At 45.6% G+C, this 25,498-nt stretch overlaps 1 protein-coding gene across 2 annotated transcripts in view; it reads right to left on the reverse strand.

Annotated features, from left to right (window-relative positions):
• Window positions 1–25,498, reverse strand: part of LOC119466328 (leucine-rich repeat-containing protein 4B) — a 183,532-nt gene that overhangs the window by 77,854 nt on the left and 80,180 nt on the right. Inside the window, exon 1 of one of the 2 annotated variants that reach the window (XM_049656894.1) lies at window positions 23,045–23,154. The exons of the other annotated variant lie outside the window; for it this stretch is intronic. Within the exon in view, the coding sequence (XP_049512851.1) occupies window positions 23,045–23,047 (3 nt within the window). The 5' untranslated portion in view covers window positions 23,048–23,154. Of the gene's footprint in view, window positions 1–23,044; window positions 23,155–25,498 lie in introns of those variants that run through there. 2 annotated transcript variants of the gene reach the window in all.

Here is a 25,498-nt window from a genome sequence, read left to right on the forward strand (position 1 = left end):
GTGGTTTTGATATATCCGAGTTCGACTGTAAAGAGAAAATGTCAGCCAATTCTAATCCTAATCGAAGGCAGCCAGCCAGTGACAGAGAACACTTTCCAAAGAAAAGCTCTGCATATTCAGACCGTCACTCCGACGAAAGGTAGTTTTGTGGATGGCCTCAGCAGGACAACGTTACGTCACGTGAGTACGATGGCACCGGGTCTTTCTATACGTTCGTGTAGTACGAGCACGTTGAAGCTGAGCTAAAATGCCGGCGTTCTACCGGAGTCGATAACTTGTAAGAAATGCAGGTCTATACGTACCGAAAGTCGGGTCGTGAAACACGCTGTCAGATTACTCCTTCCAGAAGGTAGCTTAATTCTAGAGCACGATAACGCTGGGAAAAAACTCTTGCTATGTGGTTGCGAGCCAGGCGTCTGTACCGTACGCGACTAACTCGGTCAACGGAGTCACTGCTGGACTGCAGACCACCTCGTTCACACCGAGCGTGCACGCGTCGCGCCTATGTCCGCGTGCAACTGTTTAGCCGTGAATAGCGCACAAAAAAATAATGAAAAAAAAAAGAATGGAGAGCCCTCACGTTTGTCGCGTCCGCGACCGTTTGCAAGGTTGTTCGAATTCAACGGCGCGGTTCTTTTATTATTTTTTTTACGTTTATTCCGTGCGCCCTATAGCTGTTCGCGCTTTTGTACGACTCGACACGCTACGCTGCTATTTCCAGATCCGGACAGGTATCCATATGCCATGTATTTTTTACGCGCCATTTCTACGCTCCCACGTGATCCGGCGATGCATTCTCGGGTTTCGGAAGTGAGAACATCGCGTGCCGGCAAAGTGGCCCAAACGGCGCCCAGAGACATTCCGACTGGGAAAAAAAAAGACACCACAAGCCGCAACAGCAACGCCACAAATGCGGAGTTGTCGAACCAAAAAACTTTCCGGAGAGGCAAACTGTCCGTCGAATTCGGAACCGATCGCTCATTTCGAAGCCTCGGCCAAATAAAACACGAAGCGCACTTTCAGAACGTCGCGATCATCCCCGGACTTTCCGGGAATAGCACGCACCATCGAGGTGGACAACAATTGAGCCCTTTTGGGAACTGCGTGGTGTTTAAAAGAAAAAAAAACGAGGAAAAAACGAAAAAAAAACGAAAAGTACATTATATCTGTGGTGTCTATTTCGCGCAGTGCGCTCACCGTTCAAGCATATAATGCCGTGTCGGCGGGTATCATTGTGTCCGTCGCGAATGTGGGCCGTTCCGAATGCGAGTTATTGTGCACGGAGAAAGCTCTCCAACTATCGCTGCGCATAATTTGAAAGACTTAAACAAGGCCGATGAACTCTCTGGGGGGTGTTCCGGTGTTCCCAAGTGCCGACGACCTCTCGCGTGTCCAGCGACGTTCAGCTTGCTACATACGTGGAACCGAGAGAGGCGGATTCTTGGCCCGATTCCATTTTTTACTGCCAGCATATACTCAAACGCGAACTATAGTGGAAAATGACATGAACGCGACTTCCAATTAAGTTTCCAAGATCGCTTCCATTATAAAACGAATATTCGGATCTACGCCGTGCTTAAAAACCAGCTGCAGAACGGCTTGCACATCGCACTCCCTTGTAATTGCGTGCTACCGATGTTCTGTCAACTTTTATTCTGTTCCCGTTTCAGTTTACGCCCATGGAACATCCACCAGCTAGTTTTCTACGTAAATTCTGCTTTCCAACTCACACCTTGTTTTCTTTATATATATATACTTCTTAGTCTAAAGTTTTACGTTTATTTGTCTTGTCTGTTTACAGCAACGGGAGCAGAGGCTAAAGGCTATTTACATAGCCTGACAGAAGGCCTCTGCTCCTATTACCGTTCGTTACGTAAGCCGATGTATGTACATGACACAATATTGCACCTCTATTCATTTGGATAAAAAATATCGTTAACAGCGGAGAAAAAGAGCGTAAAAAAAACTATGGCACAAATCATGGTACATTGTCAACATTCACACAACTAGTAACATAGACGTGTACATTAGGTAAAAGAAATAAAAAAAAACATTTGTAGAACACAATGCAAAAAATGACGCATTATGACAAGACAAGAACATGTCATTATTTAAGCAAACTCCATATCATGACGTGTCAGGATGGACTTGACCACGGTACTGAATGTATATGGGCATAATCTATGAGACCATGTAAGTGATTTAGCAATGCAGGTACTTGGTATTCTATGTGTTGTTTACCATAATTTGTCCCCAGAGTTCATGTTTTTTTTTTTTTTGCATTGCTGACGTATGTTGTACTTCGTATCCGCTGATCTAGTCTGTAAACATCCAGGCTTCTTTTGCATAATCCGTTGAAAAAGCTTGAAATAGTATAGTTGCGTTATTTTTATATAGCGTTGAATATTTTTCCAAAAGGAGTTTAGTTTTCAAGTCCCCGATAAGGCCATGGTATTGTTCGAATGCTTGCAGAACTCTTTCCTGCAGAATTATTATTTTTTGATAATTAGTTTGTTTGGTGGTACCCCATACCAAAATACAGCATGTTACTCTAGAATAGAGCAGAGCGTAATATAATGCATTTTGTAACCTTTTTGGTAAAACTGGGCACATTTCGTATAAGCATCCAACAATTTCACTATACTAACATTCTGGGCTGACATCACCGCCGATATGCATCTCGCGTTATGAATGTGATTTTGATTTTCCTGCAGGCCGCAGGCGTCAACCAGATAATCTAAGCTTTTACAGCGCATATGTCGTGCAGATGCGATGTGCTTTGTGTGGTATTGTCATTTCAGAGTTGTGCGATTATTCAAAATCCTGAATACAGTTGGAAACGGCCTTACTGTTTTATTATAGTATTAAGCAAAGTAACGGCCACAAACTCATGGCCAGAAGGTGTCACGCCCGGAACTTCACTGCAGATTTTACAGCATTACGTCTTGTGTCCGTTTCCACTTGTTCTGGCTGTGTTATTTACTTTGTTTGGTTGCCTTTCGTCGAGCTTACTTTTGTGCAATCTTAACAATACTTGTTTCTCTTTCCGCGCTTTTCTCACTTGATTTTATTGGCGACTTACTTCATCCTATGTGGGATATTAAAGGATATGTTCATCATAAATGAGGCTGTCGTTTTTATTGTCTTCTGCTCGGTAAATGGATCAGTCGAAAGCTAGATAAGACGACTTGACCTGCAGCTTTTTCCTTTGGCTCGTTCACTTCCTGTACTCGTGTAGGTTTGATTTTGAATTAACTTTGAATAATCTTAATCTCAACAACACACACAAGGGTCCCTTCGGCATTCTCATTCACCAGCTCAAACCTCCGGAGTCCATTTGGTTGCTGTTGTTGTACCACGTGATTTAGAACGGTGGTATTTGCGAACTTACCTTATTACCATATTTCTGTAATGTTTTCTTGAAAGCTAGGGGCGCAGTATTTCTGTCTGAAAGGCTCACTTCCTCACGAAGTTCATTCGCATCGATAGTCAGTCTCACTGTCATAGTGAATATGGCGATATCATTTCAGACCCACACACAACGACGGATGTAGATAAGCTAGAAACAGCACAGAATCTGTCACTTCGGTTCATTTATAATATCTACACGGTAGACCAGTATCAATATCTGATCTCCGTTCACGGTCTGGTCTCCCAAACGCTGGAGAAACGCCGTAAGCTACACCGTCAAGAGGTGATTTATACTATAGTCAACGGCCAAACTAACATATGTTTTAGTTACTAATAGTTTAACATGTCTAGGAGGGCTCCTGCAAGACACGAATATACCCTTATTATAGTCCAGGCTAGAATAAGTGCTTACCGGTTTTAATTTTTTTCCCAGAACTATAGGAGATTGGAACTTGGTTCCAAAACAAATCACGAACAAACATTCGGTCGACTCCTTCCTATGCACTGCTGCTTGTCATTTACGAGCGAAGCCTTGGATTCCTTTCGTCAAAGTGCTATTTCTTCTTGTACTGGTGAGCTTATCTTGTTACATAACGTTTTTGTTTGTTTTATTGAATTGAATTTATTGAGCCGGCGCTATACTTCTGCGCATCTGAGTATGTCTGCTAAATAATCATAATTTTTTTTCTATGTTAGAATTTTCTTTGGACAATAATTTGCTGTGTTAAAGTGTTACCTTTTTTTTATCAAATGAACACCCGTGCTCTGGCTGCGATAAAGCAACTGGCAGTATTTTAATATAAATAAATAAATAAATAAATAAATAAATAAATAAATAAATAAATAAATAAATAAATAAATAAATAAATAAATAAATAAATAAATAAATAAATATCCTCCTGCCCCAAGCGTAAGTAATTGTTCCAGCTCTATACAAACGTAATATAGCATGTTTTTCTACTATATCATTACACGTGTCCTTCATGGGTATAGCCTTGAATTCACGGTTCGTCTTTCTTGATGAGCTAGTGTTAGTCTTACATAAAAGGCTGTTTTATTAGTGCTGTTATTTGCATGTATAACACTCACCTGGTAAAACGTAGGTGGTTTAGTTTATGCGTGTGACCTTGGTTATTGTATGTTCGGGAATAGATGGATGTGTTCGGAAACTATACACATTATAGTGTCTACTTACTTTTAGGTGATGGCTGGGAGTGTAATTGATCGTGTGCTATTGGGCGTGTTAATCGTGTTTTTAATTGAGCGGGTCTTTCACCAACTCACAACACGTGTGCTTTGTATTGGCTTCGCACTGCTGATGAATGTAACCGAGGTCGCACCCTGGACATATCGCGTTTCGTTCGTCGAGTAGCGTTTGCACAAAGCTGGTCTATTTCGGCAGCAACTCGCGTATGACAAGAGTTCGTATTGTGCCCGCGCGTCTAGCTCTCCATTATGGAGCGGTAGTATGGTTAATACAGTAAGAATACCACCCGTGGTACGTATGCACCATGAACCATGGTGGATGCTATGCTGATAAACATGGTTATTTCACACAGTCACTTTGAGTTAACGACGTTTCGTAGGATGACCTTGCCAGGGAAGAAAATTTTTAAAATGTGGTTGCCATTTGAATCCGCGAGTGGTCTACTGCGCAAAGCAGTTAACTTGGTACACTTTTTTAGTCACACAAAACATAAGCTAATTTTGGCATCAAAAGGTGTTTTGGGATACTAATCTTCACGAGAGGAACAGGGCAATACATCGCAAGTCGCACAATCTCGCTAAAGTACATGAAACAAATGATAAAATGACGTCACAAGAAACATCCTCAAAGCATGAACACCGCCAGAGAGAAATACGATTTAAGGTGTCACAAACACTATACACAAACCATTAAGTAATGTGCTGACACCAGGCGTAGCAAGAAGAAAGCTACGAAACCACCAGAATACATAGAGTTTCATACAATAATTACTAGAGGGAACACGGGCGCTCAATCGGGGTGGGTAAGCCAGCGTGGCAATTATGGGAAGTACATGGATTTGCGCCTAAACTTCGTCCTTGCTTTAAAAACGTCTGTTCGACTTTGTAAATTCGTAATTTTCAACAAAGTACTGCGTAATAAATAATTACAGAACCTTTATTAAAACCATCCGCCGGCAGGATTCGAACACAGGACATCTTACACAGAAACCCGTCTTTGAAACTATTATGCCATGGACGCACGCGTCGACAAGCGGTGTAGAACGCCCTTATGAATTTGTTGCGGCAACGCCTATAGGAGGCGTTGGTTGCGGGCAAGCCAGCGTCTTGATCCGCTTGGCGCGTTTCGATTTGGGGACCTCAACAGGTCGAGCCACTATTAGTAGCGATTGTGCTTGTTCGCAAAGTTGTGCGTTGTCAATGAATGCTCATTTTCGTAGTTACGCAGACAGTGATCTTTGTGTAGTTCATTTACAGCTCCGCTGGTAGCCCACATTCAGACTGGGATGGCTGCGATGTTTTCATAAAAATAAATTGTTCAATGATCTAAGGATGACAACGTGGGGTGATACTGTAACAACGTTCCGGCAATGAACACATTTTGTAAGCGTGCTTAAACAATCAATTTAGATAAAATAGCAACAAAACGGCACATTGTGCACTTTATGAAGTGTCATTGTGAAGTGGCGTTACGTTTATTGTGCCATTATGAAGTGGTGTTACGAGCAAACCGTGGTTACGCGCTGATGTAGTCGCCCTTACTGTAATAAACGCAAACAGTTTCCTCCTACGCCATCATAGTGTCCACTATCCTCTTTCCCAGTCCTTTGGAGAAACGCGCACTTCGACATTCACCTAAGTCTAAACTCACTAGGCGTGTTTAGAATTTCGTACGTTCCAAAAGGCGGAAGGCGAACCTGCGACCCCTTCGGGCTCAGCAGCGCAATGTCGGAGCCAGTGAAGCCGCCGCGACGGGCCCCAAGGGCACCGTCATGTATAAAAGCCAAGGCGGCTGGTTCATGGATCGTACTGACACCTCGTTCTGATCATCCAGTGTAGCTTTCGTCTCACAGATACTACAAAGTGAAAAAACAGAATAATACAGTACTATACTATAACGTGCAGCAAATTGATGTTTCCGGACTGACGTATAATTGACATAATGCGAAAGTTCGTATTTGGTAAAATTGATAATGTGCGTCAAGAAACGTTGAACATGAATGGGTATCAAACATGACATCCGTCATTTCACCCCCATCTCCTACAGAATAAATTGTGTTTAATATTAAAACGCAGCCAGGTCTCCTCTCTTGCGCTTCACTCTGTGACACATTGCGCTACCTTGTGGTGCCGCCATGAAGACCCCGTGTGGAACGTCTCTCAATATTTATTCAGACTAGATTGCCTTGATGTGAATTACACGGGTTCGATGACGGCCAGCACAAAATAAATTTAAATTCTTTTTTGTCATTGAAGAGGGGCACATACCCAGTTACGCAAATTTGGACCACGTTTGCCTCAGCACAGCAGCCCGATGATGTATGTATGTATGTATCTATAAATGCATGGTGTATGTATGTACTATCAGACAGACAGACAGAGCACTAACTAGCAACAGTTCTCAAACAATGCTAACACATTAAAAAGTCCGGGTGGTCAAGTTCAATCCAGACCTACCCACTACGGGCATCTCTGGAAGGCCCCTCTGTGTTGGTTTGGGGCGTTAAAGGTCTTCCAAATAGGCCTGTTACTGTGTGTCATTCTTCCGTGGCAATTAAGTTCCGGGTTTTCACCGTGTCACAATCTACGCTAAACCAGTGTTAAATAAGAAAGCGCCCAATATCAGCTCCTCTTGAACGGTCAAGCAGATCCTCTCACCAATTTATGGGTCGAAAAGAAGCATTAAAACGCGAAGTCTACAATGTTACTCATGACCGCATGGATAGAGCAAGGAAGCATGGCCTCCGGAATTGAAATGGCGAACCAATCTCGGAAGACACAGGGGACTGTCACAAAAGAGCGCGTAATCCAAGCGCGTGCCGTGTCGCGCAAGCCAGCGAAAGAACACGCCGGCCCCGCGGCAACTTCAACAGAGGGGGAGAGCGCATACGCCTCAAACAAGAACGCGAACAACGGCGCCTGGACGTCTAGAAGAGCCTCGAAGAAGCGACGTTAACCGGAGAGAGAGTGAGAAAGCACACGCGCGCGCCGAGACACCTTCTCACTCGGCGAGTCGAGAGAGATTGCTACAGCGTGAGCATGCATCAACAGGAAGAGTCATCACCCCTCCCCCCTCGAGAATGTTCCGACGGCGGCGGTCGAAGGTACGAGAAAATACTCGAAGGTTTCCAAGCTTTGGCCATGCTACAACATCACGACTCCGATAGGAAAGTTCGAGAACGATTGTGGAAGCTATATAACCGCCGTGCGAGAATCGTCAGTAGGAGTTAAAGAGTTCAGTCCGCACCGGTGAAGTGATGTAACGTGAAGACCGAGTGTCTGCGGAAGAAGGGGATTCCCCGGCAAGCTAGTCGACGAGTTCATCGAGCGTCTGCATTTCTGGAAGAAGTTCTTTCTTCGAGATTTTCCCCGAGTTACGCCGAGATCGCCCGACTTCAAGACCAACACTGGTGAATACGATTGGACACTTAGTGTTCCTTTTCATTTTGTACTTTACGTGTTGGACTCTTAGTGCTAGACGTTAATTATTTTCCTGTGTTTTGTGAATACCCATCTGATTTGTATGGTGTTGTGTCTAGCCTAAGTGCGCATGTGTGTGTAACGGCCTTGTGTGAAGAATATATTTTGTTGTGTTTTGACAACTCTGGGCTCTGAATCGGTCTTTGGACAGCAACCGGCGTTCGCTGGCGCACCAGAGGGCGCACTCTTAATTGCCCTTGCTTTCGTGGGATTATTTTCTAAAGCTGATAAGTCGGCTTTGGAATTTGGTCCGGCGTCTGCGCCTCGTTCACGGGGTCTGTGACAATATTTCTGGCGTCCACGACAGGACCTTTCTGCTGGAAATTGTGTGTCCATAGTAGAGAGAAAGTGCCTAGGGTCGTTTACATTGCCATTGTAAGCGATTTTGAGGGTTGCACCACGTTCTGCTAACTTGTGTGCAGAGAGCAGTTCGATAGTGGAAATCTAGGCAGCTAGTTTTTGCACGCGGCTAGATTTTTGAAGGGCATTATGAATCTCGAGAAATTAGTTGCCCTTGGTGAGAAGATGGGTCTTTCCGGAGCGGAACTACGGAAGTGGGTTAGTCAGAAGCAAAAAGAAGCTGTAGAAAGAGAGAAGCTAGGGGCTGAACGGGCCAAAGAAGAAAGAGAGGCGATGGAGCGAAGAGAGGAAAGAGAAGCAAAGGAGAGAGAAAGACAGAGACAGCATGAGTTAGAACTCGAACGACTTCGATTGCAGCAGCGTACAGACGCTCCCGCCCAGACAAGAGTCGATAGCACTGAAAGGGAAGAAACTAGCTTCCGTCTGAACCCAAGTAAACTGCTTGTGGCATTCGATGAAAGAAAAGATGATCTGGATGCCTATTTGCATAGATTTGAGACAGTTGCTAAAAGCCAGAATTGGCCAGAGGATCAATGGGCCACTGCATTGAGTACGTGTTTGAGCGGTGAAGCACTTAGTGTGTACGGTAGGCTGACGCCAACCGATGCCTCTAATTATGGAAGGGTGAAAGCTGCTTTACTGAAAAGATTTAGGTTCACCGTAGAAGGCTTCCGAGATAAGTTTAGGACTGGAAAGCCCGCCGATGGCGAGACTGCCACGCAATTTGCCGCGCGGCTCAGTCACTATTTTGATAGGTGGACCGAACTTTCAGAGACTGCACAGGAGTACGGTGCGCTTAGAGAGCTTCTGATCAAGGAGCAATTCCTCATCAGTTGCCACCCGAGCCTGTCTCTCTATCTGAAAGAAAGGAAAGCTAAATCGCTTCAAGATATGTTGGAATTGGCAGATCAATTTTTGGAAGCACAGGGAGGCACCAATCTATCTAAAATCAAAAAAGAGGAGCCAGGGGACGCAAAGAAACCGACATCCGATGAAAGGAGAAATCCTCAGAAGCCTGTTCCGAGCACGGTTCCGAGATGTTATCTTTGTAACCGACTGGGCCATTATGCTAGCAACTGCCGGAGCAATTTTACGCGTCCCATTGAATTCAAATGTTTTAAATGTGGGCGAACGGGACACAAAGCCGATACATGCCGCAACGTAGTGAAGGAAGCTCCCCAAGCATCCTGTGTGTATGCCCCGCCAAAACACCAAGAAGACGTAAACGCCGAATTTGTCGAACTCCGAGACTGAAAAAGAATTCCGGTCGTTAATGCGGTGATGACCCAATGCCCCGAAGTTCCCGTTAAGGGAATGCCCGTACTTACCGGAAAAATGGCAGCAAAACCAATCACGGTGTTACGAGATTCCGGCACCAGCACAGTGCTCGTGCGAAGGGACTTGGTAAAAGACGAGGAGCTCACGGGCGAAACCACTTTAGTTTACTTGATCGATGGTACGGCTAGGAAGCTTGCCGACGCCAAAATTGAGGTCGATACCCCCTATTACAGTGGGAATGTCACTGCGCTTTGCATGGACAGCCCACTGTATGGGAATGTCACTGCGATTTGCATGGACAGCCCACTGTATGACCTAATTCTAGGAAACGTCGAGGGAGTTCGCGCCCCAGACGATCTGAAACCTTTGGAAGAAGAGTCGAAGATCGAACCCTCGACAATCGAAGCTCGCAGAAAAACATCAACTGCTGATGAGAACACTGCGGCAGCTATCTTTCGAGCTTGAGCGAAGACTACGGCAAGGCCTTTCCAGCCCCTTTCCACGCCCAATTCCGAAAATAAACCGACAGGAACTCATAACCACTCGAAACCCTTCCATCAAAAAAGCAAGGACCGGAAATTCAAATTTAGGAACCATTGACGATTAGTGTGTGGTGCAAAGTGTTTGTATTGAGTGCACCGAATGTTTATTTATGCATCTTGGACATAGTGTTTGTTTGTGTTCTGTAAACTACCCTGTCAGAGTTTTGTATATTTGTTCCACATGTTCTGTTTCATAAGTTAGCCTTGTTAGCGAGATATGTGTTTTGTATAGTACGAGTGTAATTGTTACGCGAGGGATGTGTTATTGTGTAGTCCAAGTGTACCTGTGTGTATTGTGTTTGTATTCGATGTATCGCGAGTGATGTGTGATTTGTGGTGGACTGACTTATGGACTTACGGACTCGTACGTAGTGGACTTTTGTGCGCGCTTCTTTTGTGTTTTCTTGAATATTATTGCATAATATTCTTAAAGTGGGGGGCAGTGTCACAAAAGAGCGCGTAATCCAAGCGCGCGCCGCGTGTAACGCAAGCCAGCGAAAGAACACGCCGGCCCCGCGGCAACTTCAACAGAGGGGGAGAGCACATACGCCTCAAACAACAACGCGAACAACGGCGCCTCAACGTCTAGAAGAGCCTCGACGAAGCGACGTTAACCGGAGAGAGAGTGAGAGAGCACACGCGCGCGCCGAGACACCTTCTCACCTGGCGAGTCGAGAGACATTACTACAGCGTGAGCATGCACCAACAGGATGAGTCATCACCCCCCCCCCCCCTCGAGAATGCTCCGACGGCGGCGGTCGAAGGTACGAGAAAAGACTCGAAGGTTCCCAAGCTTTGACCATGCCACGAGATCACGACTCCAATAGGAAAGTTCGAGAACGCCTGTGGAAGCTATATAACCGCCGTGCGAGAATCGTCAGTCGGAGTTCAGTCCGCACCGGTGAAGTGATGTAACGTGAAGACCGAGCGTCTGCGGAAGAAGGGGATTCCCCGGCAAGCTAGTCGACGAGTTCATCGAGCGTCTGCATTTCCGGAAGAAGTTCCTTCTTCGAGATTTGTCCCGAGCTACGCCGAGATCGTCTGACTCCAAGACCAACACTGGTGAATACGATTGGACACTTAGAGTTCCTTTTCATTTTGTACTTTACGTGTTGGACTCTTAGTGCTAGTCGTTAATTATTTTTCTGTGTTTTGTGAATACCCATCTGATTTGTATGGTGTTGTGTCTAGCCTAAGTGTGCAAGTGTGTGTAACTGCCTTGTGTGAAGAATATAATTTGTTGTGTTTTGACAACTCTGGGCTCTGACTCGGTCTTTGGACAGCAACCGGCGTTCGCTGGCGCACCAGAGGGCCCACTCTTAACTGTCCTTGCTTTCGTGGGATTATTTTCGGAAGCTGATAAGACGGCTTTGGAATTTGGTCCGGCGCCTGTGCCTCGTTCACGGGGTCTGTGACAGGGACGAATAGAGTTTCTTGCGAAAATCACTGGAGGGCACTTTGATGCTACAAGGCCTAAAGCCCCTCTATATATATAAAAAGTAGCGACACTCTCGTCCTCCGCCTTCCCTCCTCCTCGTTTCTCCTCTCTTTCGCGCTCCTTTTTCGACCATTGCGCCGCTTACACCGCTTGAAACACGTGCACTTGTTTATCTTTCGCCGCTGATCAGATTCGACGATCTCCGACTGTGTTCGCCGCTATCGTTGTGCTCCTCGCCAGTCGGTAGGCGCTTCTCGGGCGAAAATGGCGATGGAGCGTGATCGTAAACAAACGCAGCCAGCGCCCGGCGGCGCGACGGTCCACGTGATGCCATTAGGCCAATACCGACGCAGCGTCGGCCTCGGACAGGGCGTGCGAGATGGAGGCGGCATTCTTCAAAGCGTGACGCTATTTTTTATATATAGGGGTTTTAAGAAGGCCTTCGTTCACTTGACATCACTGCGTTGACTTCTCACGCTGAGCATCGGCCTGAAATCGTGTTTTTCTTTGGCAGAGCTTGTGAGCAGTGTATTGCACAAACTTAAAAAATGCACTAGATTAATGTTTTGAAGATTGCGGTGGATAAGCATAAACGTTGCAATGACTCAAAGTAATTTAGTCTTCCAGTCGTATTTCTATTTCCTTAACATACATCGTAAGCAAAACATTTCGTTAAAGATTCTGTTCACGTATTTCCCTATAGTGGCACTAACCAGAGGATTTCGTTTGAATAGACTGGACATCATTACTGCTGAGCTTGAATTCCGCAGTTGTGGCATATGGCTTGATCTGAGTAATTAAGATTTGAATTAGTAATATTTTCAGTTAGCTAAGAAACTGCGATTTGTTCGCCTTTCCAAGTAGTAACTCATCTCATGTGGTAGAATTGCTCTACAAAAGCGTAGAGCATATTTTTTAAATGACTGCCCCCCCCCCAACCACCTAAGAAGAAAGGATATCTCGTTTATCTAAAAAAGTAAGCAAAAAGAAATTGCAAGAGGCCTTTAACAAAGCAAGAAATTCTCTTTATATGGCCTACCACGCCATTTCCGCGCCCTCCAAAAATATACCTTATTTTTTAAACAACTCAACGACTGCTTCCTCACATGTGCACCATCCATCTGCGCAACCTGCGATTATGGGCTTGTGGCTATCATGATGTCTCGCTCTAACACCGTGCTGTGCAGACACATGCATGCAATAGAGCGCCCCCCCAAAAAAAGCTCTTTGAGAACCTACCCCTTAACATCCCCGTTAACGCTACCGTCATAACGTAAATTGCTAATCGCATTAATTAAAGCTTTTTTGGAAATACGTGAAAGAATGCGGATCTGACTCAACCGCAGTAAACGAGATTGTTCACAATAACCAGGTCTTATCCGATGGTAAAGCTAAGGCATCTTATTATAACAATTTTTTTTTATTCTGTATTTTTACCCAGAACAAGCTTCGAAAAATTACCTGAGAGGACTGAGTCAGTAATGCCATCTGTAGAACTCAGTGTGAATGCTATCGAATCATTGTTAAAAAGTATAGATGAAGCCAAGGCCCCTGGTCCAGATGGTATTTCTCTTCGCATATTGAAGCGCTGTGCCTGGCCAATCGCATCGTACCTTGTACACTCCAGTAGAAAGCGATTTACTATACATATATAGTAAATCGCTTTCTACTGGAGTGTTGCCTGAGGACTGGAAAATGGCACATGTGGGCCCTGTTCAAAAGGGTGGTTCAAAAAAAAGATGTAAAAAAAAGATGTAAAAAATAGGCCCATTTCTTCAACATCCATCTGCTGTAAAATATTAGAGCACATTTTGTTCAAAGATACAATGAAACATTTACTACAACACAGATTACTAATTGATAATCAACATGGTTTTCGCAAGGGACTGTCCTGCACAACACAATTGATTGAGTTCTATCATGACTTAGTCTCTGAGGTGAATGATAATGGGCAAATAGACTGCGTTTCTTTAGATTTTAGAAAGGCGTTCGACACGGTTTGCCACCCCATTGCTCCTTCACAAACTTCATGTCGCCTTTGGTTAGGAGTTGCCTTCACAAAGGCATACTCTACATTAATTGGAGTGACCGACAGTGCAGCATGCGAGGTCTGCGGCACCGACGAAACTATTGACCACCTGCTGTGCCACTGTCCACGGTATGCTCAAGAAAGACAAGATCTTGCTAACGCGCTAAAAAACTGGACGATCGGACGCTTTCCGTGCAGGTGCTGCTGGAACACCGCCCCCATCGCTCGTCGGCCCATAAAGCGGTGAAGGCACTTTTGTGCTTCTTGAGGACGACGGGCTTGTGTCAACGTCTGTGACTATTAGTGCACTAACACACGCGTCAGCGAACTAACCGCTCATTTCTCTTCTTTCCTTCCCTCCTCTCTCTCCCTGTCATCTTTGTGTTCCCTCTTCCCATTCCCCCGGTGTAGGGTAGCCAACCAGACGTTATCCTGGTTAACCTCCCTGCCTTCTGCCTTTCTCTTATTTCCTCCTCCCTCATAGGGCAAATGTTGACCAGGAATTTTGCAACTGGATCGCCAATTACTTGTCGCAGCGTCGACAATGTGTCGTACTGAATGGTACTACTTCTCCTTGGGTCGAGGTCACATCAGGTATTCCTCAGGGTTCCGTTTTAGGGCCACTTTTATTTTTAGTTTATATTAATGATATTCCTGCCGGGATATCTTCACGTTTGCGTTTGTGTGCCGACGACTGCGTCGTGTACAGAAAAAATGTCACAGTTTCGCCCTAAGGGCGAAGCAATGAATGCGATAGCAACACAGCAATGTCATACGAAGTAAGGTGAGCGGCTTTGGTAGCAATATGAATTGTATAGTCGGATACAACTTTAGAAGACAGCGGCATTTGACCCTCTAAGGCGGATGGACACGAGCCGGCACCAATAGGTGAGGCGTAAACTCGTAAAGGCTCATGGGAAACGTCGTCTGCTCGGCGCTTCCGGCTCAACCGCTGACGGTTCCGGCACGCAATTTTCCGTTCGCGGGGCCGGTCGCGTTTGCTCTCTGTGCACTTTCATCATAAAGTATCGCCCACGCTGCAAATATCTAGAGCCCGTGACGTACGCATCGATGACTGACCATTATATCTGAGCTTAGGCAGTCATTTAAAATATTTTTTTTCTAGCCGAATTGACAGAACACGTGAATTAGGTATGCGTGCTGTCACAGTCGCGGGTTTATCTTGAATGACGAATCGCACTTCCTCGTTCTTAAGTGAATTCTGTTCGGATCAACAATGGGAGTGATCTTGTAACATTTCAATGGTGAATATCAGATTTGGGCTAGAGCCCGTCGTATACACTAACGTGTTTGCCTTTGATCGTAGTCCTTGATAAATCGCGTTGAGCAAGCGCGCACAGCTAAGAAACTTGGCTTTACTTAAAAAAAAGATACCCACACACGTGTAGCTTTTCGAACTTTTATGCCACTGATAACGTAGATGCTTGGACCAGTTGGTATGACATACAAGGAATTTTATATCATTTTACAGCGAACCTTTATAGGTTTTGCGACGTTTATCATGCATGTGTTGTTTTCTACAATAACTTGCTGTCCACGTTACTGATAATATTTCATGGAACATGTTTAATAACCAAACGTTAACGACGCGATCGGCATGGTTTAACGATATTTTAACGTAGTATCTCTTTCTGCAACTTCACCAAAACATTCGTTATAAAGTGTACAGAAATTTATAACACATTTTAACGCGATCCAAGCTGCAGTATACCCCTTGTGTTTGGGACACTTTGTGATAGTTGTGTAAGATATGGAACGCAAGGTATGCTAGAAGCGTTTGTCGACTGCAGTTGACTTCCGCGCACGCTTGAGTCTGTCTTAATATGCTTTCGACGTCTCTTTATAAGTAATATTTCAGCTTTGTGATCGTTAGGCTAATGTTTCTCGTCTTGTGCACCTTTCACAAAACATACGAGAAAAATTATCGTATCCCGGCCACGGCGGCCGCATTTCGATGGGGGCGAAATGCGAAAACACCCGTGTACTTAGATTTAGGTGCACGTTAAAGAACCCCAGGTGGTCCAAATTTCCGGAGTCCCCCACTACGGCGTGCCTCATAATCAGAACTGGTTTTAGCACGTAAAACCCCATAATTTATTTTTTTACGAGAAAAATTACGGTCTACGCTTTTTAAATCCTTCCACTACACCTTGCTCATCTTGCATGCATCTAGCACTAAATTAAGGTCGCTATACTATGCAAGTTATTCGCTTAAATGTTGTTCCAAGACATTCGTGCCAAGAAAAAGGTATTGATTGGAACCGCCTGCCCGCCTCTAACGCCTCCACTACTAAACCATGCATGTTTGATCAAATCAGCCTAGTGAAACTTAGATGTAACAAGTAAAAAAAAAAAAAAATCAGATCCCTATTACACTACCGTGCAGATGGAATCCAGCGAAGCTGTGGTGGGTTCTGTCGTTGGCACGAACAGAATTCACTTTAGAACAAAAAAGTGCAATTCGTCATTCAAGATAAACCCGCGACTGTGACAGCACGCATACCTAATTCACGTGTTCGGTCAATTCGGGTAGAAAAAAATATTTTAAATGACTGCCTATGCTCAGATATAATGGTCAGTCATCGATGCGTACGTCACGGGCTCTAGATATTTGCAGCGTGGGTGATACTTTGTGATGAAAGTGCACAGAGAGCAAGCGCGACCGGCCCCGCGAACGGAGAATCGTGTGCCGGAACCGTCAGCGGTTGAACCGGAAGCGCTGAGCAGACGACGTTTCCCGTGAGCCTTTACGAGTTTACGCCTCACCTATAGGCGCGCACTTTAGGTGACGTCATGAGCCGGACGGCCGGTGTCCCCGCCGACGGAGAACATGCCTAACATGGCCGCCCTCGCTTCGAACTGGGCCGAGTCGCGTCAGCTCTGTGCGTCTCCCTTCGTCAGAGTGAATTCGAATTGTTTGTGGTGGTCTGTCATGCCGGAAATATTATTGTGAGCTTACGATGCACAATTTGTGCCACGTGCGTTTGTTCTGAGCCTTGAGCCGGCGAAGAAAGATTGCAGCGAACATCGGTGGCGCTGCCCTGCGCTTCGTGTGGAAACAAGATCCCGCGGCGGCATACCGCTGCAAACAAACATCGTACGTGTTTGTTCCGTGGTGTTTTGTTTTGCTCCTAAGTGAAGTTACGACGAGGAGAGTTCGCCAAAGTCTGGTACCTACTGTGAGCGGCGGGTGTGTTTGTGTACTGTGCCCCTGCGTTTCTCGTCGGACGTGGTGAAGTGATGGAGCAAAACCATTATCAGGGTAAATGAGAAGCGTGCGCGGATGAAACCAACCTGCGAGTTTCTAAACAGAAAAGATTTGTGAAAGCAACCTCCAACGCAAAGATTCGTTGCTGCCAGCTCAGCGTGCAAACGACCGATCGTTGGCAGCAGTGTGATAAGATAGCCGAGCGTCTAGCGGCGTCGTTCGAGTGTTGTGTAGCACCGTCGATTGATTGCTTTCCACCAATGCTAACAATCAGTGACTAACACGCGCAGCTTGAGTGAATGCCATTGGATTGTTAACGGTCAGGCGTTTGGAAGCAGTGTTTGTTTCCTTAATGTCAGCCTGAATGCTAATTTAAAATTATGACTGATACACTGGTGCCGTTGCAAGGGAGCTTGGCATGAATTCGCGTCGCTGTGTGGCTTAGAACTCTTCGCTCACTGCACGCGCCAGCTGTAGAAAGCCTGCTGTGACACAATCGCGCATAAGTTGTGCTGTCAGCGCTCGACTTGCTTTCCGACAACACAGCTTTGCGATTTGTCGTGATATGTCGCTACTAAAAAATTCCCATGACAGTGAAGGCAACAGAGCCAATATGTACATTAAAAAGAAGTACGACAAAGTAGGCACAGCTGCTTGTGAACTGACTCCTAATAGTTCTACTCGTGTCTGCGTTAAATGTGTGTGCGTGTTTTCTTGTGTGTTTGTGTATATTTGTTATTTTGCCCTTTTTTGTATTTTAGATCTTAGTTTTCGCGTTTGTGTTCATGTGTGTGAATATGTGAGTTCTTCCGTGCGTGTATGTATTTGTTCCTATTTCTATCCTTTTATTTTTGCATTTGTTCTTGTAAGCATGCTGCAGCCACGACTTTCGACAATTCCATTAACTCGTCTCATTCAAAGCACCAAGTCCTGTGAATAGCCGGGCTGGTCTCTTTGATGTCATTAAAGCTATTCTCTCTTGTCTACCTTGCCTCCTCAGTCTGCCACCTTGCTTTGTTTTCTCCTACTATTCTGACCTTGCTTCTTGTGCTGTTGCTGCAACGTGATTAATCAACTTGCACCAAAGAAAGTTCTATCAGCTGTTACAACAGAAACATTGACAGATACAAAATGTTAAAAGCATCACGTGGCTTCCACAGTTACTTCGTCTCTTTCCCCTGTTAATGTGTTTATGCATCAGTGCATACGGTACCTTACCAGAAGTGCACATGAAAAGGTGCCATATTGTGAAACAGCACCTTGCTATGTTGTTGCATTCAGTCTTTATAAACAGATGGTTTTGCTGCCCGTCACATGTAGTGGTACACATATATAACATTGTGCAGTGTGGTATCATTTCCTGTCATGACGCTTTCATTATTACAAATGCAGTTTTCTAGTGAATGGAGTCCAGCGAAGCAGTGCTGTGAGAGCTTTTGCAACTTTCACCATTTATTCCCCAATATCACTGTTTCAATCTGTCCGTCACTTTGCCTACGGCTTGTAAAGAACAAAGTGACTCACTAAAACACGTTCAACTTTTTTCCGGTACGTAAATATGACAAAAAAATGCTAGCAAAGTTAATCACATTAATAATTGTGGTTGCATTCGCATTACTTGCTCGAGTCAGATTAATAAATTGAAAATTGGCTATGACAACACTTCAATTTTCAGTGCAGACTGCTAACGGAGCCATAAAGCGTGCTCAGACTAATTTCACTATGGGGTGCGTCAAACTCGACGGTGGCTGCCTGAATGAGCAGTTTGGGCCTCTCTAAGCTATTGATGTTTTATATTTGTTCTCTTAATCGCATTACTTGTGTGAGCCAGATAACAAAATAAACAATGCAACCACATGAATGTGCTTTGGCATTCAAGCTGCTGACAGTGGCAGTGTGGTGTTGTCTGCTGCTATTTCACCACCACTCGCTATGGCATGACTGCGATTTCCAGTGCAGACTGCTAACATAACCATAAAGCGTGCTCTGACTTCTGCTATTTCACTATGGGGCACGTCAAACTCGACGGTGGCTGCCTGAATGAGCATTTTGGGCCTCTCTAAGCTAATGATGTTTTATATTTGTTCTCTTAATCGCATTACTTGTGTGAGCCAGATAACAAAATAAACAATGCAACCACATGAATGTGCTTTGGTATTCAAGCTGCTGACAGTGGCAGTGTGGTGTTGTCTGCTGCTATTTCACCACCACTTGCTATGACATGACTGTGATTTACAGTGCAGACTGCTAACAGAACCATAAAGCGTGCTCTGACTTCTGCTATTTCACTATGGGGCACGTCAAACTCGACGGTGGCTGCCTGAATGAGCATTTTGGGCCTCTCTAAGCTAATGATGTTTTATATTTGTTCTCTTAATCGCATTACTGGTGTGAGCCAGATAACAAAATAAACAATGCAAGCACATGAATGTGCTTTGGCATTCAAGCTGCTGACAGTGGCAGTGTGGTGTTGTCTGCTGCTATTTCACCACCACTCGCTATGACATGACTGTGATTTACAGTGCAGACTGCTAACAGAACCATCAAGCGTGCTCTGACTACTGCTATTTCACTATGGGGCGCGTCAAACTCGACGGTGGCTGTCTGAATGAGCATTTTGGGCCTCTCTAAGCTAATGATGTTTTATATTTGTTCTCTTAATCGCATTACTTGTGTGAGCCAGATAACAAAATAAACAATGCAACCACACGAATGTGCTTTGGCATTCAAGCTGCTGACAGTGGCAGTTTGGTGTTGTCTGCTGCTATTTCACCACCACTTGCTATGACATGACTGTGATTTACAGTGCAGACTGCTAACAGAACCATCAAGCGTGCTCCGACTACTGCTATTTCACTATGGGGCACGTCAAACTCCACGGTGGCTGCCTGAATGAGCATTTTGGGCCTCTCTAAGCTAATGATGTTTTATATTTGTTCTCTTAATCGCATTATTTGCGTGAGCCAGATAACAAAATAAACAATGCAACCACATGAATGGCTGCCCGAATGAGCATTTTGAGCCCGCCAACGATAATCAGGGTTAACAATAGTGTTTCAATTCAGATATGCCAGCATTTAAATGTGTTTCTATGCCACTTCTTAAATCGAGCACAATGTATGCAGGACGTTGCTTATCAGAATTGAGCTTCTATTATAAGGAATATGCCATAAATGGAACTGCTTATTTATTTGAGAGGTCACGGAATGAATGGTTGGCTGTTGCGAACCCACCGGCAAAATTTTGGTAGCCCTAATAAGGGCTGTTATATTGTTAATAAGAAGCCTTTATGCTTCGTCGAGTGGCTCAATGCCAGACAGCTCGCAGAGTCGCTTTCTTAGTGTCATCTTCACCCAGCTGGATGATGATGGGTTGAATGTGCTCACTCCCAGACGTGTCAAGTCTGAACTTTGCCTCCAAGTCCATCACATCCTGAATGCTCTTCCTCCAGTCTTCCGCCGTTACCTGCTTGATTTTCTCCCTCAAGATGACATCGACCGTGGACAGCTTGAAGTCTCTGCTGTCCGCAGCGATGCCATTTTTGAGCTTGGCCCACACAAGCTCAATGGGATTAAATTATAGTAAACATGAGCTGATTAAGTAAGCAGGTGTGCTGCGGCGTAAGTAGACCGACATGAAGAGAGACTCGATGACCACGAGAAGGCGCGTGTGAAACGGTGGTGTTGATGAGAAGCGCTGCCCGTGGGCAGCGCGTGCGAAGGGACACACCTGTAGCGCTGCACTGCCGATCCGGGCAGCATTGCATGTGTAGCGTGCGTTGGAAAATGTGGCCCGACTATTACTAACTGTGGTGTGAGCGCGCACAAACAAACATGAATAGATCACACTGAATGACTGCAGACAACGACTGTCAAAACGCTGGCAGCAAGCGCATATACGCCGCAACGGGGAAGGTATACGTGCGGTCTATCGCTTCAACGGAAACTGAGCGGCGAATGTAAAGGTCAGAGCCGTGTGGAGATAAGAGACGGTGCGAGCGAGCGACGAGCGCGGTTGTTGGCAGAGTAGAAATGCGCCCCCCCCCCCCCCCCCTACGCTCCCTCCGGCGCTGGCTTCCCGCTTCCTTGCTTGCGCGTGGAAGATTGAGTGCATTCGCTCTCCGTGACAGCGTGCGACCCCGCGCGCTTTTGCTCGGGCATACGGCGCGCGGCGAAGATTTTATCTATACGGAACCTCACGGCGACGGCGACGACGACGGCGACGCCGACGGCAGAAATCCGGTGGAAGTGTCCATATAGTTGCTATCGCAATAAAATTAACAAGTGAACGAGACTCTATTGATTTGCAGACTGACCTTGCTAAAATTGTATCGTGGTGTGAGAAGTGGAAAATGCAACTAAATGCGAAAAAATTTGTTCATGTGTGTTTCACGAAAAGAAAGCAAAAAATTGAAATCTGTTATTTTTTGAATACTGATATTATCAACCAGCAATTTATGTATAAATATTTTGGTGTGACGTTTTCGAGTAATTGTTCCTGGAATGCGCATGTGAATAATGTAGTTACAAAAGCTGCCCGAGCGCTAAACTATATTCAACTTAATCTCAAAACCTCGTCATTTATACTAAAAAACACTGCTTATATTTCTTTCGTTCGTCCTATCTTGGAGCATGCGTGTTGTGTTTGGGACCCTCGCCAGAAAACCTTGATTGACAAAATCGAGAGATTACAGAATAGAGCGGCAAGGTTCGTTCTGGGGCGGTACAGGCGAGGGGAGAGTTGCACTCAAATGAAAAACGAGTTAGAATTGGAAGCGCTCTCCTCTCGTTGAAGAAAACTGCGTTTGAAATTATTATTCCAAAGATATAATAACAAGACCGGAATTACCAGAGACATTTATCTCAAACCACCTCACTATATATCTAAAAGAACCGATCATGACCTTAAAATTTGAGAATACCGGACTAGAACGAACCTCTATGCTAATTCCTTTTTTGCTCGAACAGTAACACAGTGGAATCAATTGTCTTGTGACCAAGTGTACTGTGTTAATGAAGATTTTTTTTCCAAGTTGTAACTTCCCTGCTTACACGCCTTTGTGCAAAGCGGGGTATCTCTGAATAAAATAAACATATGTCATCATTCATCTCCAAAGGATGGATGCGCCAAGTGTCCATACCACATGTCTATACTGCCGCATTTTCTGCTTTTCTTTCTTTCCCTGCCCAGCAACAGAGCGTAACGGCCATTCCCATGACATCGCCGCGATCACCTGCCCGACTGACTTTTATAGAGCCATAGCCGATCACCTGTTATCCTAAGCCACATGGCAAATATTCTTACGTGATTATTCTGTAGTCTCACCCCTTATGCAATACCCCCTAGAGATGTCTTTAGGGTAATAAACTGAATTAAACTTAACAACCTTTTTTTGCATGTTGTTGCTGTGCTCGCGAAGCCCCTATTTTGCACATCTTCGTGTCTGAACGCCACAGTAGGCACCGAAATAAATGAGAAATCTGTCACTACTTCTCTCGCAAAGTCTACATGTTCTATTCGAAGCTTAATCGTGCAAAAACGTTTTCGCTTCCCAACAATATAGTTTGTGACTGATAGCTTTGAAAACTTCTCACGCGGTGCGAATACCACTCAGGCCCGCGCGAAAGCCTCACGCGTATAGTCATTGTGCAAATGGCGTAGCTGCCAACTTTCCCAAACTGCCGTGGTTGCTCAGTGGTTATGCTGCTGGGCTGCTGAGCACAAGCTCGCGGGATCGAATCCTGGCCACGACGGCCGCATTTCGATGGGGGCGAAATGCATAAAACACCCGTGTACTTAGATTTAGGTGCACGTTAAAGAACCCCAGATGGTCGTAATTAATCCGGAGGCCCCCACTACGGCGAGCCTCATAATCAGATGGTGGTTTTGGCACGTAAAACCCCATAATTTAACTTTGCCAAGTTACCCCGAGTGCGTTCCTAAATAATATCAACCCTTGATTATCCGACGTCTGCAGCTGCAGTAGGCCTTGCAACGTAACTGTGCATCTACGCGGCACAGCTCGTTTGCGTCTCACCTACCGGTTCCCCAGTGTCATCCAGCAATCTCACCATATTTCCTTTCGAAATCCGAATCCGGGCAAAGGCTGTGACACGTTTCTTGACGCCTTCGGGCTTTGGAGCACCGTATCCGAAGGGCCAGGCTCCGCGTTGCCGGTAGTTTCTTTTTCGCCACTGTCACAACTCAACGCTGTTGTGTCGTCTGCTATACACAGGGTGACACGGCCGTCTGCAACATCGGCAGCGACGAACAGGCAACCTCCCTTTATTTCTCTGTCTTTGTTTTATTTTGCCGCCTCGTTACTCGTTTAATGTCGTCCGTTCATTCGACCTGCACGAGTTGCATTCATGTGAGACTGAATGGAGATCCGCGCATACGATTAGCGAACGCTAAACGCGTGTACAGCCCTAGGCGCCGGGCAACCTTGAAAGGGTGCACCGGGAAAGAAGACAAAGGAGCGGCGCGCATTCAACGGGTGCCCGCGACGTCATTTAGACATGTCAGGAAGAGCCCGACCTTGCTGCATACCCAGTCGCTCGGGGAACTCGGCGAGGTCGGGAGCGGCGGGGAAACGGATAGTACGCTTCTTCCTGACGGGCTTGTTGCTTTTCACGGGTCAGGGCAAAACTTGGCCTCTAAGTACACCCGGGTGTCACGTGCGTGTTAGTTCCCGAAATAGCGTCACGCGTCGTCTATGCAGGGTAAGTCGATACGAAACCAAACACTTCCTTCGCAAGGAGCGCAGTAGCTAGAATGTACGCTCTCTTGCTACAAGCAAAAATAAAAAATATGTCAAGGCGTGGTTTCACCCTGGAAAGTGGAGACGTACGAGCAAAGTTAAGCGCAGCTCTTATTCTTTATCTTATCTTGTTCGAATACAGAAGAAGAAGCGGTGAGTGAGTGAGTGAGTGAGTGAGTGAGTGAGTGAGTGAGTGAGTGAGTGAGTGAGTGAGTGAGTGAGTGAGTGAGTGAGTGAGTGAGTGAGTGAGTGAGTGAGTGAGTGAGTGAGTGAGTGAGTGAGTGAGTGAGTGAGTGCGCGAGCGAGTGAATGAGTGAGTCATCAGCCACGCTTTTTTTTCTAAGCTGTACAAATTTAAGGCTTTTATGAGCACGTTTCTCGTGCTTTTTCTATTTATTTTCTTTTTGCATTCTGCCTATCGGTTTGTCAGAACAATGTTGCGGCCGCGCTTAACGCTCCACAGACCGCTGTTCGTGCACGTTTAAGACCGGACGTATCGATTCTCCCAACTGCACTGCGTGTAAATGGAGAGGAGGAATTGAACACTTTCTGTGGTCTTGCCCAATTTACCGAGGCGAAAATTACGCTTTGCTTAAGAAATTGCAAAAAAAAAAGTGACCTTCCGCATGCCTGACTGCAACACTTTGTGCTCCCAGAAGTGAAGTGTCAGTTAAAGCCCGCAAAAAGCTTCTAGTCTTCTTGTTTCGTTCCTAATAGAGACTGGTTTCACGAACATATGTGGTGACATACCGCAGTAAAATGTTGTAAGAGACGCTCAGGCGGAGCGATTGCCGGCATTCGTCGCCTGGTTAAATTCACCATTTGCTACAGCCCGCCACTACTACCACCACCGCAATATTGTGGTTACTCAATGCCACGATTCTCGTGGTCTGGGTCCTCTGTGAAGCACAACGCGTCATTGTTGCTAGGGCTAGGGGACGGCGCTCCCGATAGCCATAGAAGCGGCGTTTCAACTTGCCGAACAGCGTCTGGGGGACCTTTTCCCGGCACTCTTCAATCGTTAGTCATTTAGACCTAAACGACTAATTGTAACGGATGCCAGCAAACGTTGACGTTTCTTAAAAATGTGGCCAAATCTCTAAGGTAGTTTAATACTAGGGCGAATCAGAAAGTCTTTGCCCCGACTTTTTTTTAGCTAAATTACGGCTGTGAAAGCGAAGTCAACATATCAATTATCAGCGGTGGCCCTTTCTTGGACCAGCCCGGCCTTATCTGCCGGTAGCTCCGCGGAACGGTGCTGCTCTCAGTTGTTGAATATGGGAGTTGTGCTTCACACGTCCACGGCGTACGAGCAACGAAGTGTGATTCGTTTTCGATGAAGCAAGGGACAAACAGTCACCGAAATCCACAGGTAAATGCAGCCCACGTAAGGGGAAAGGCGTCTCGCTTTCAGAAGTGGGAGGTGGTGTTGCTGTGAGTTCGCAAAAGGCTGTGAAGACTTGCATGACAATGAGCGTTCGGGGGAGGCCCCGTGCGGGCGAATTCTACTGCAGGGACATCTCAAGTTTATTGCTGCGATGAGACAAATGTCTGAACTGGTGTGGGGACTATGTGGAACATGGTGTAAGGTACGTAGAATGGTACGTGTATTTGTAATTAGCTGTATGTACGTTATGTTGGCTAATGAAAAATAGGGCCAGACTTCCTGATTCACCCATTAAGGCTGCGCATTATTGAGCTCTAAGAATACGGTTCGTGTTTCACAATCGCAAAGGTAGGTGTATATGAGTGCCGCGTATATCAA

Source organism: Dermacentor silvarum, chromosome 10, assembly GCF_013339745.2.
Source record: "Dermacentor silvarum isolate Dsil-2018 chromosome 10, BIME_Dsil_1.4, whole genome shotgun sequence".
NCBI lineage: Eukaryota > Metazoa > Arthropoda > Arachnida > Ixodida > Ixodidae > Dermacentor > Dermacentor silvarum.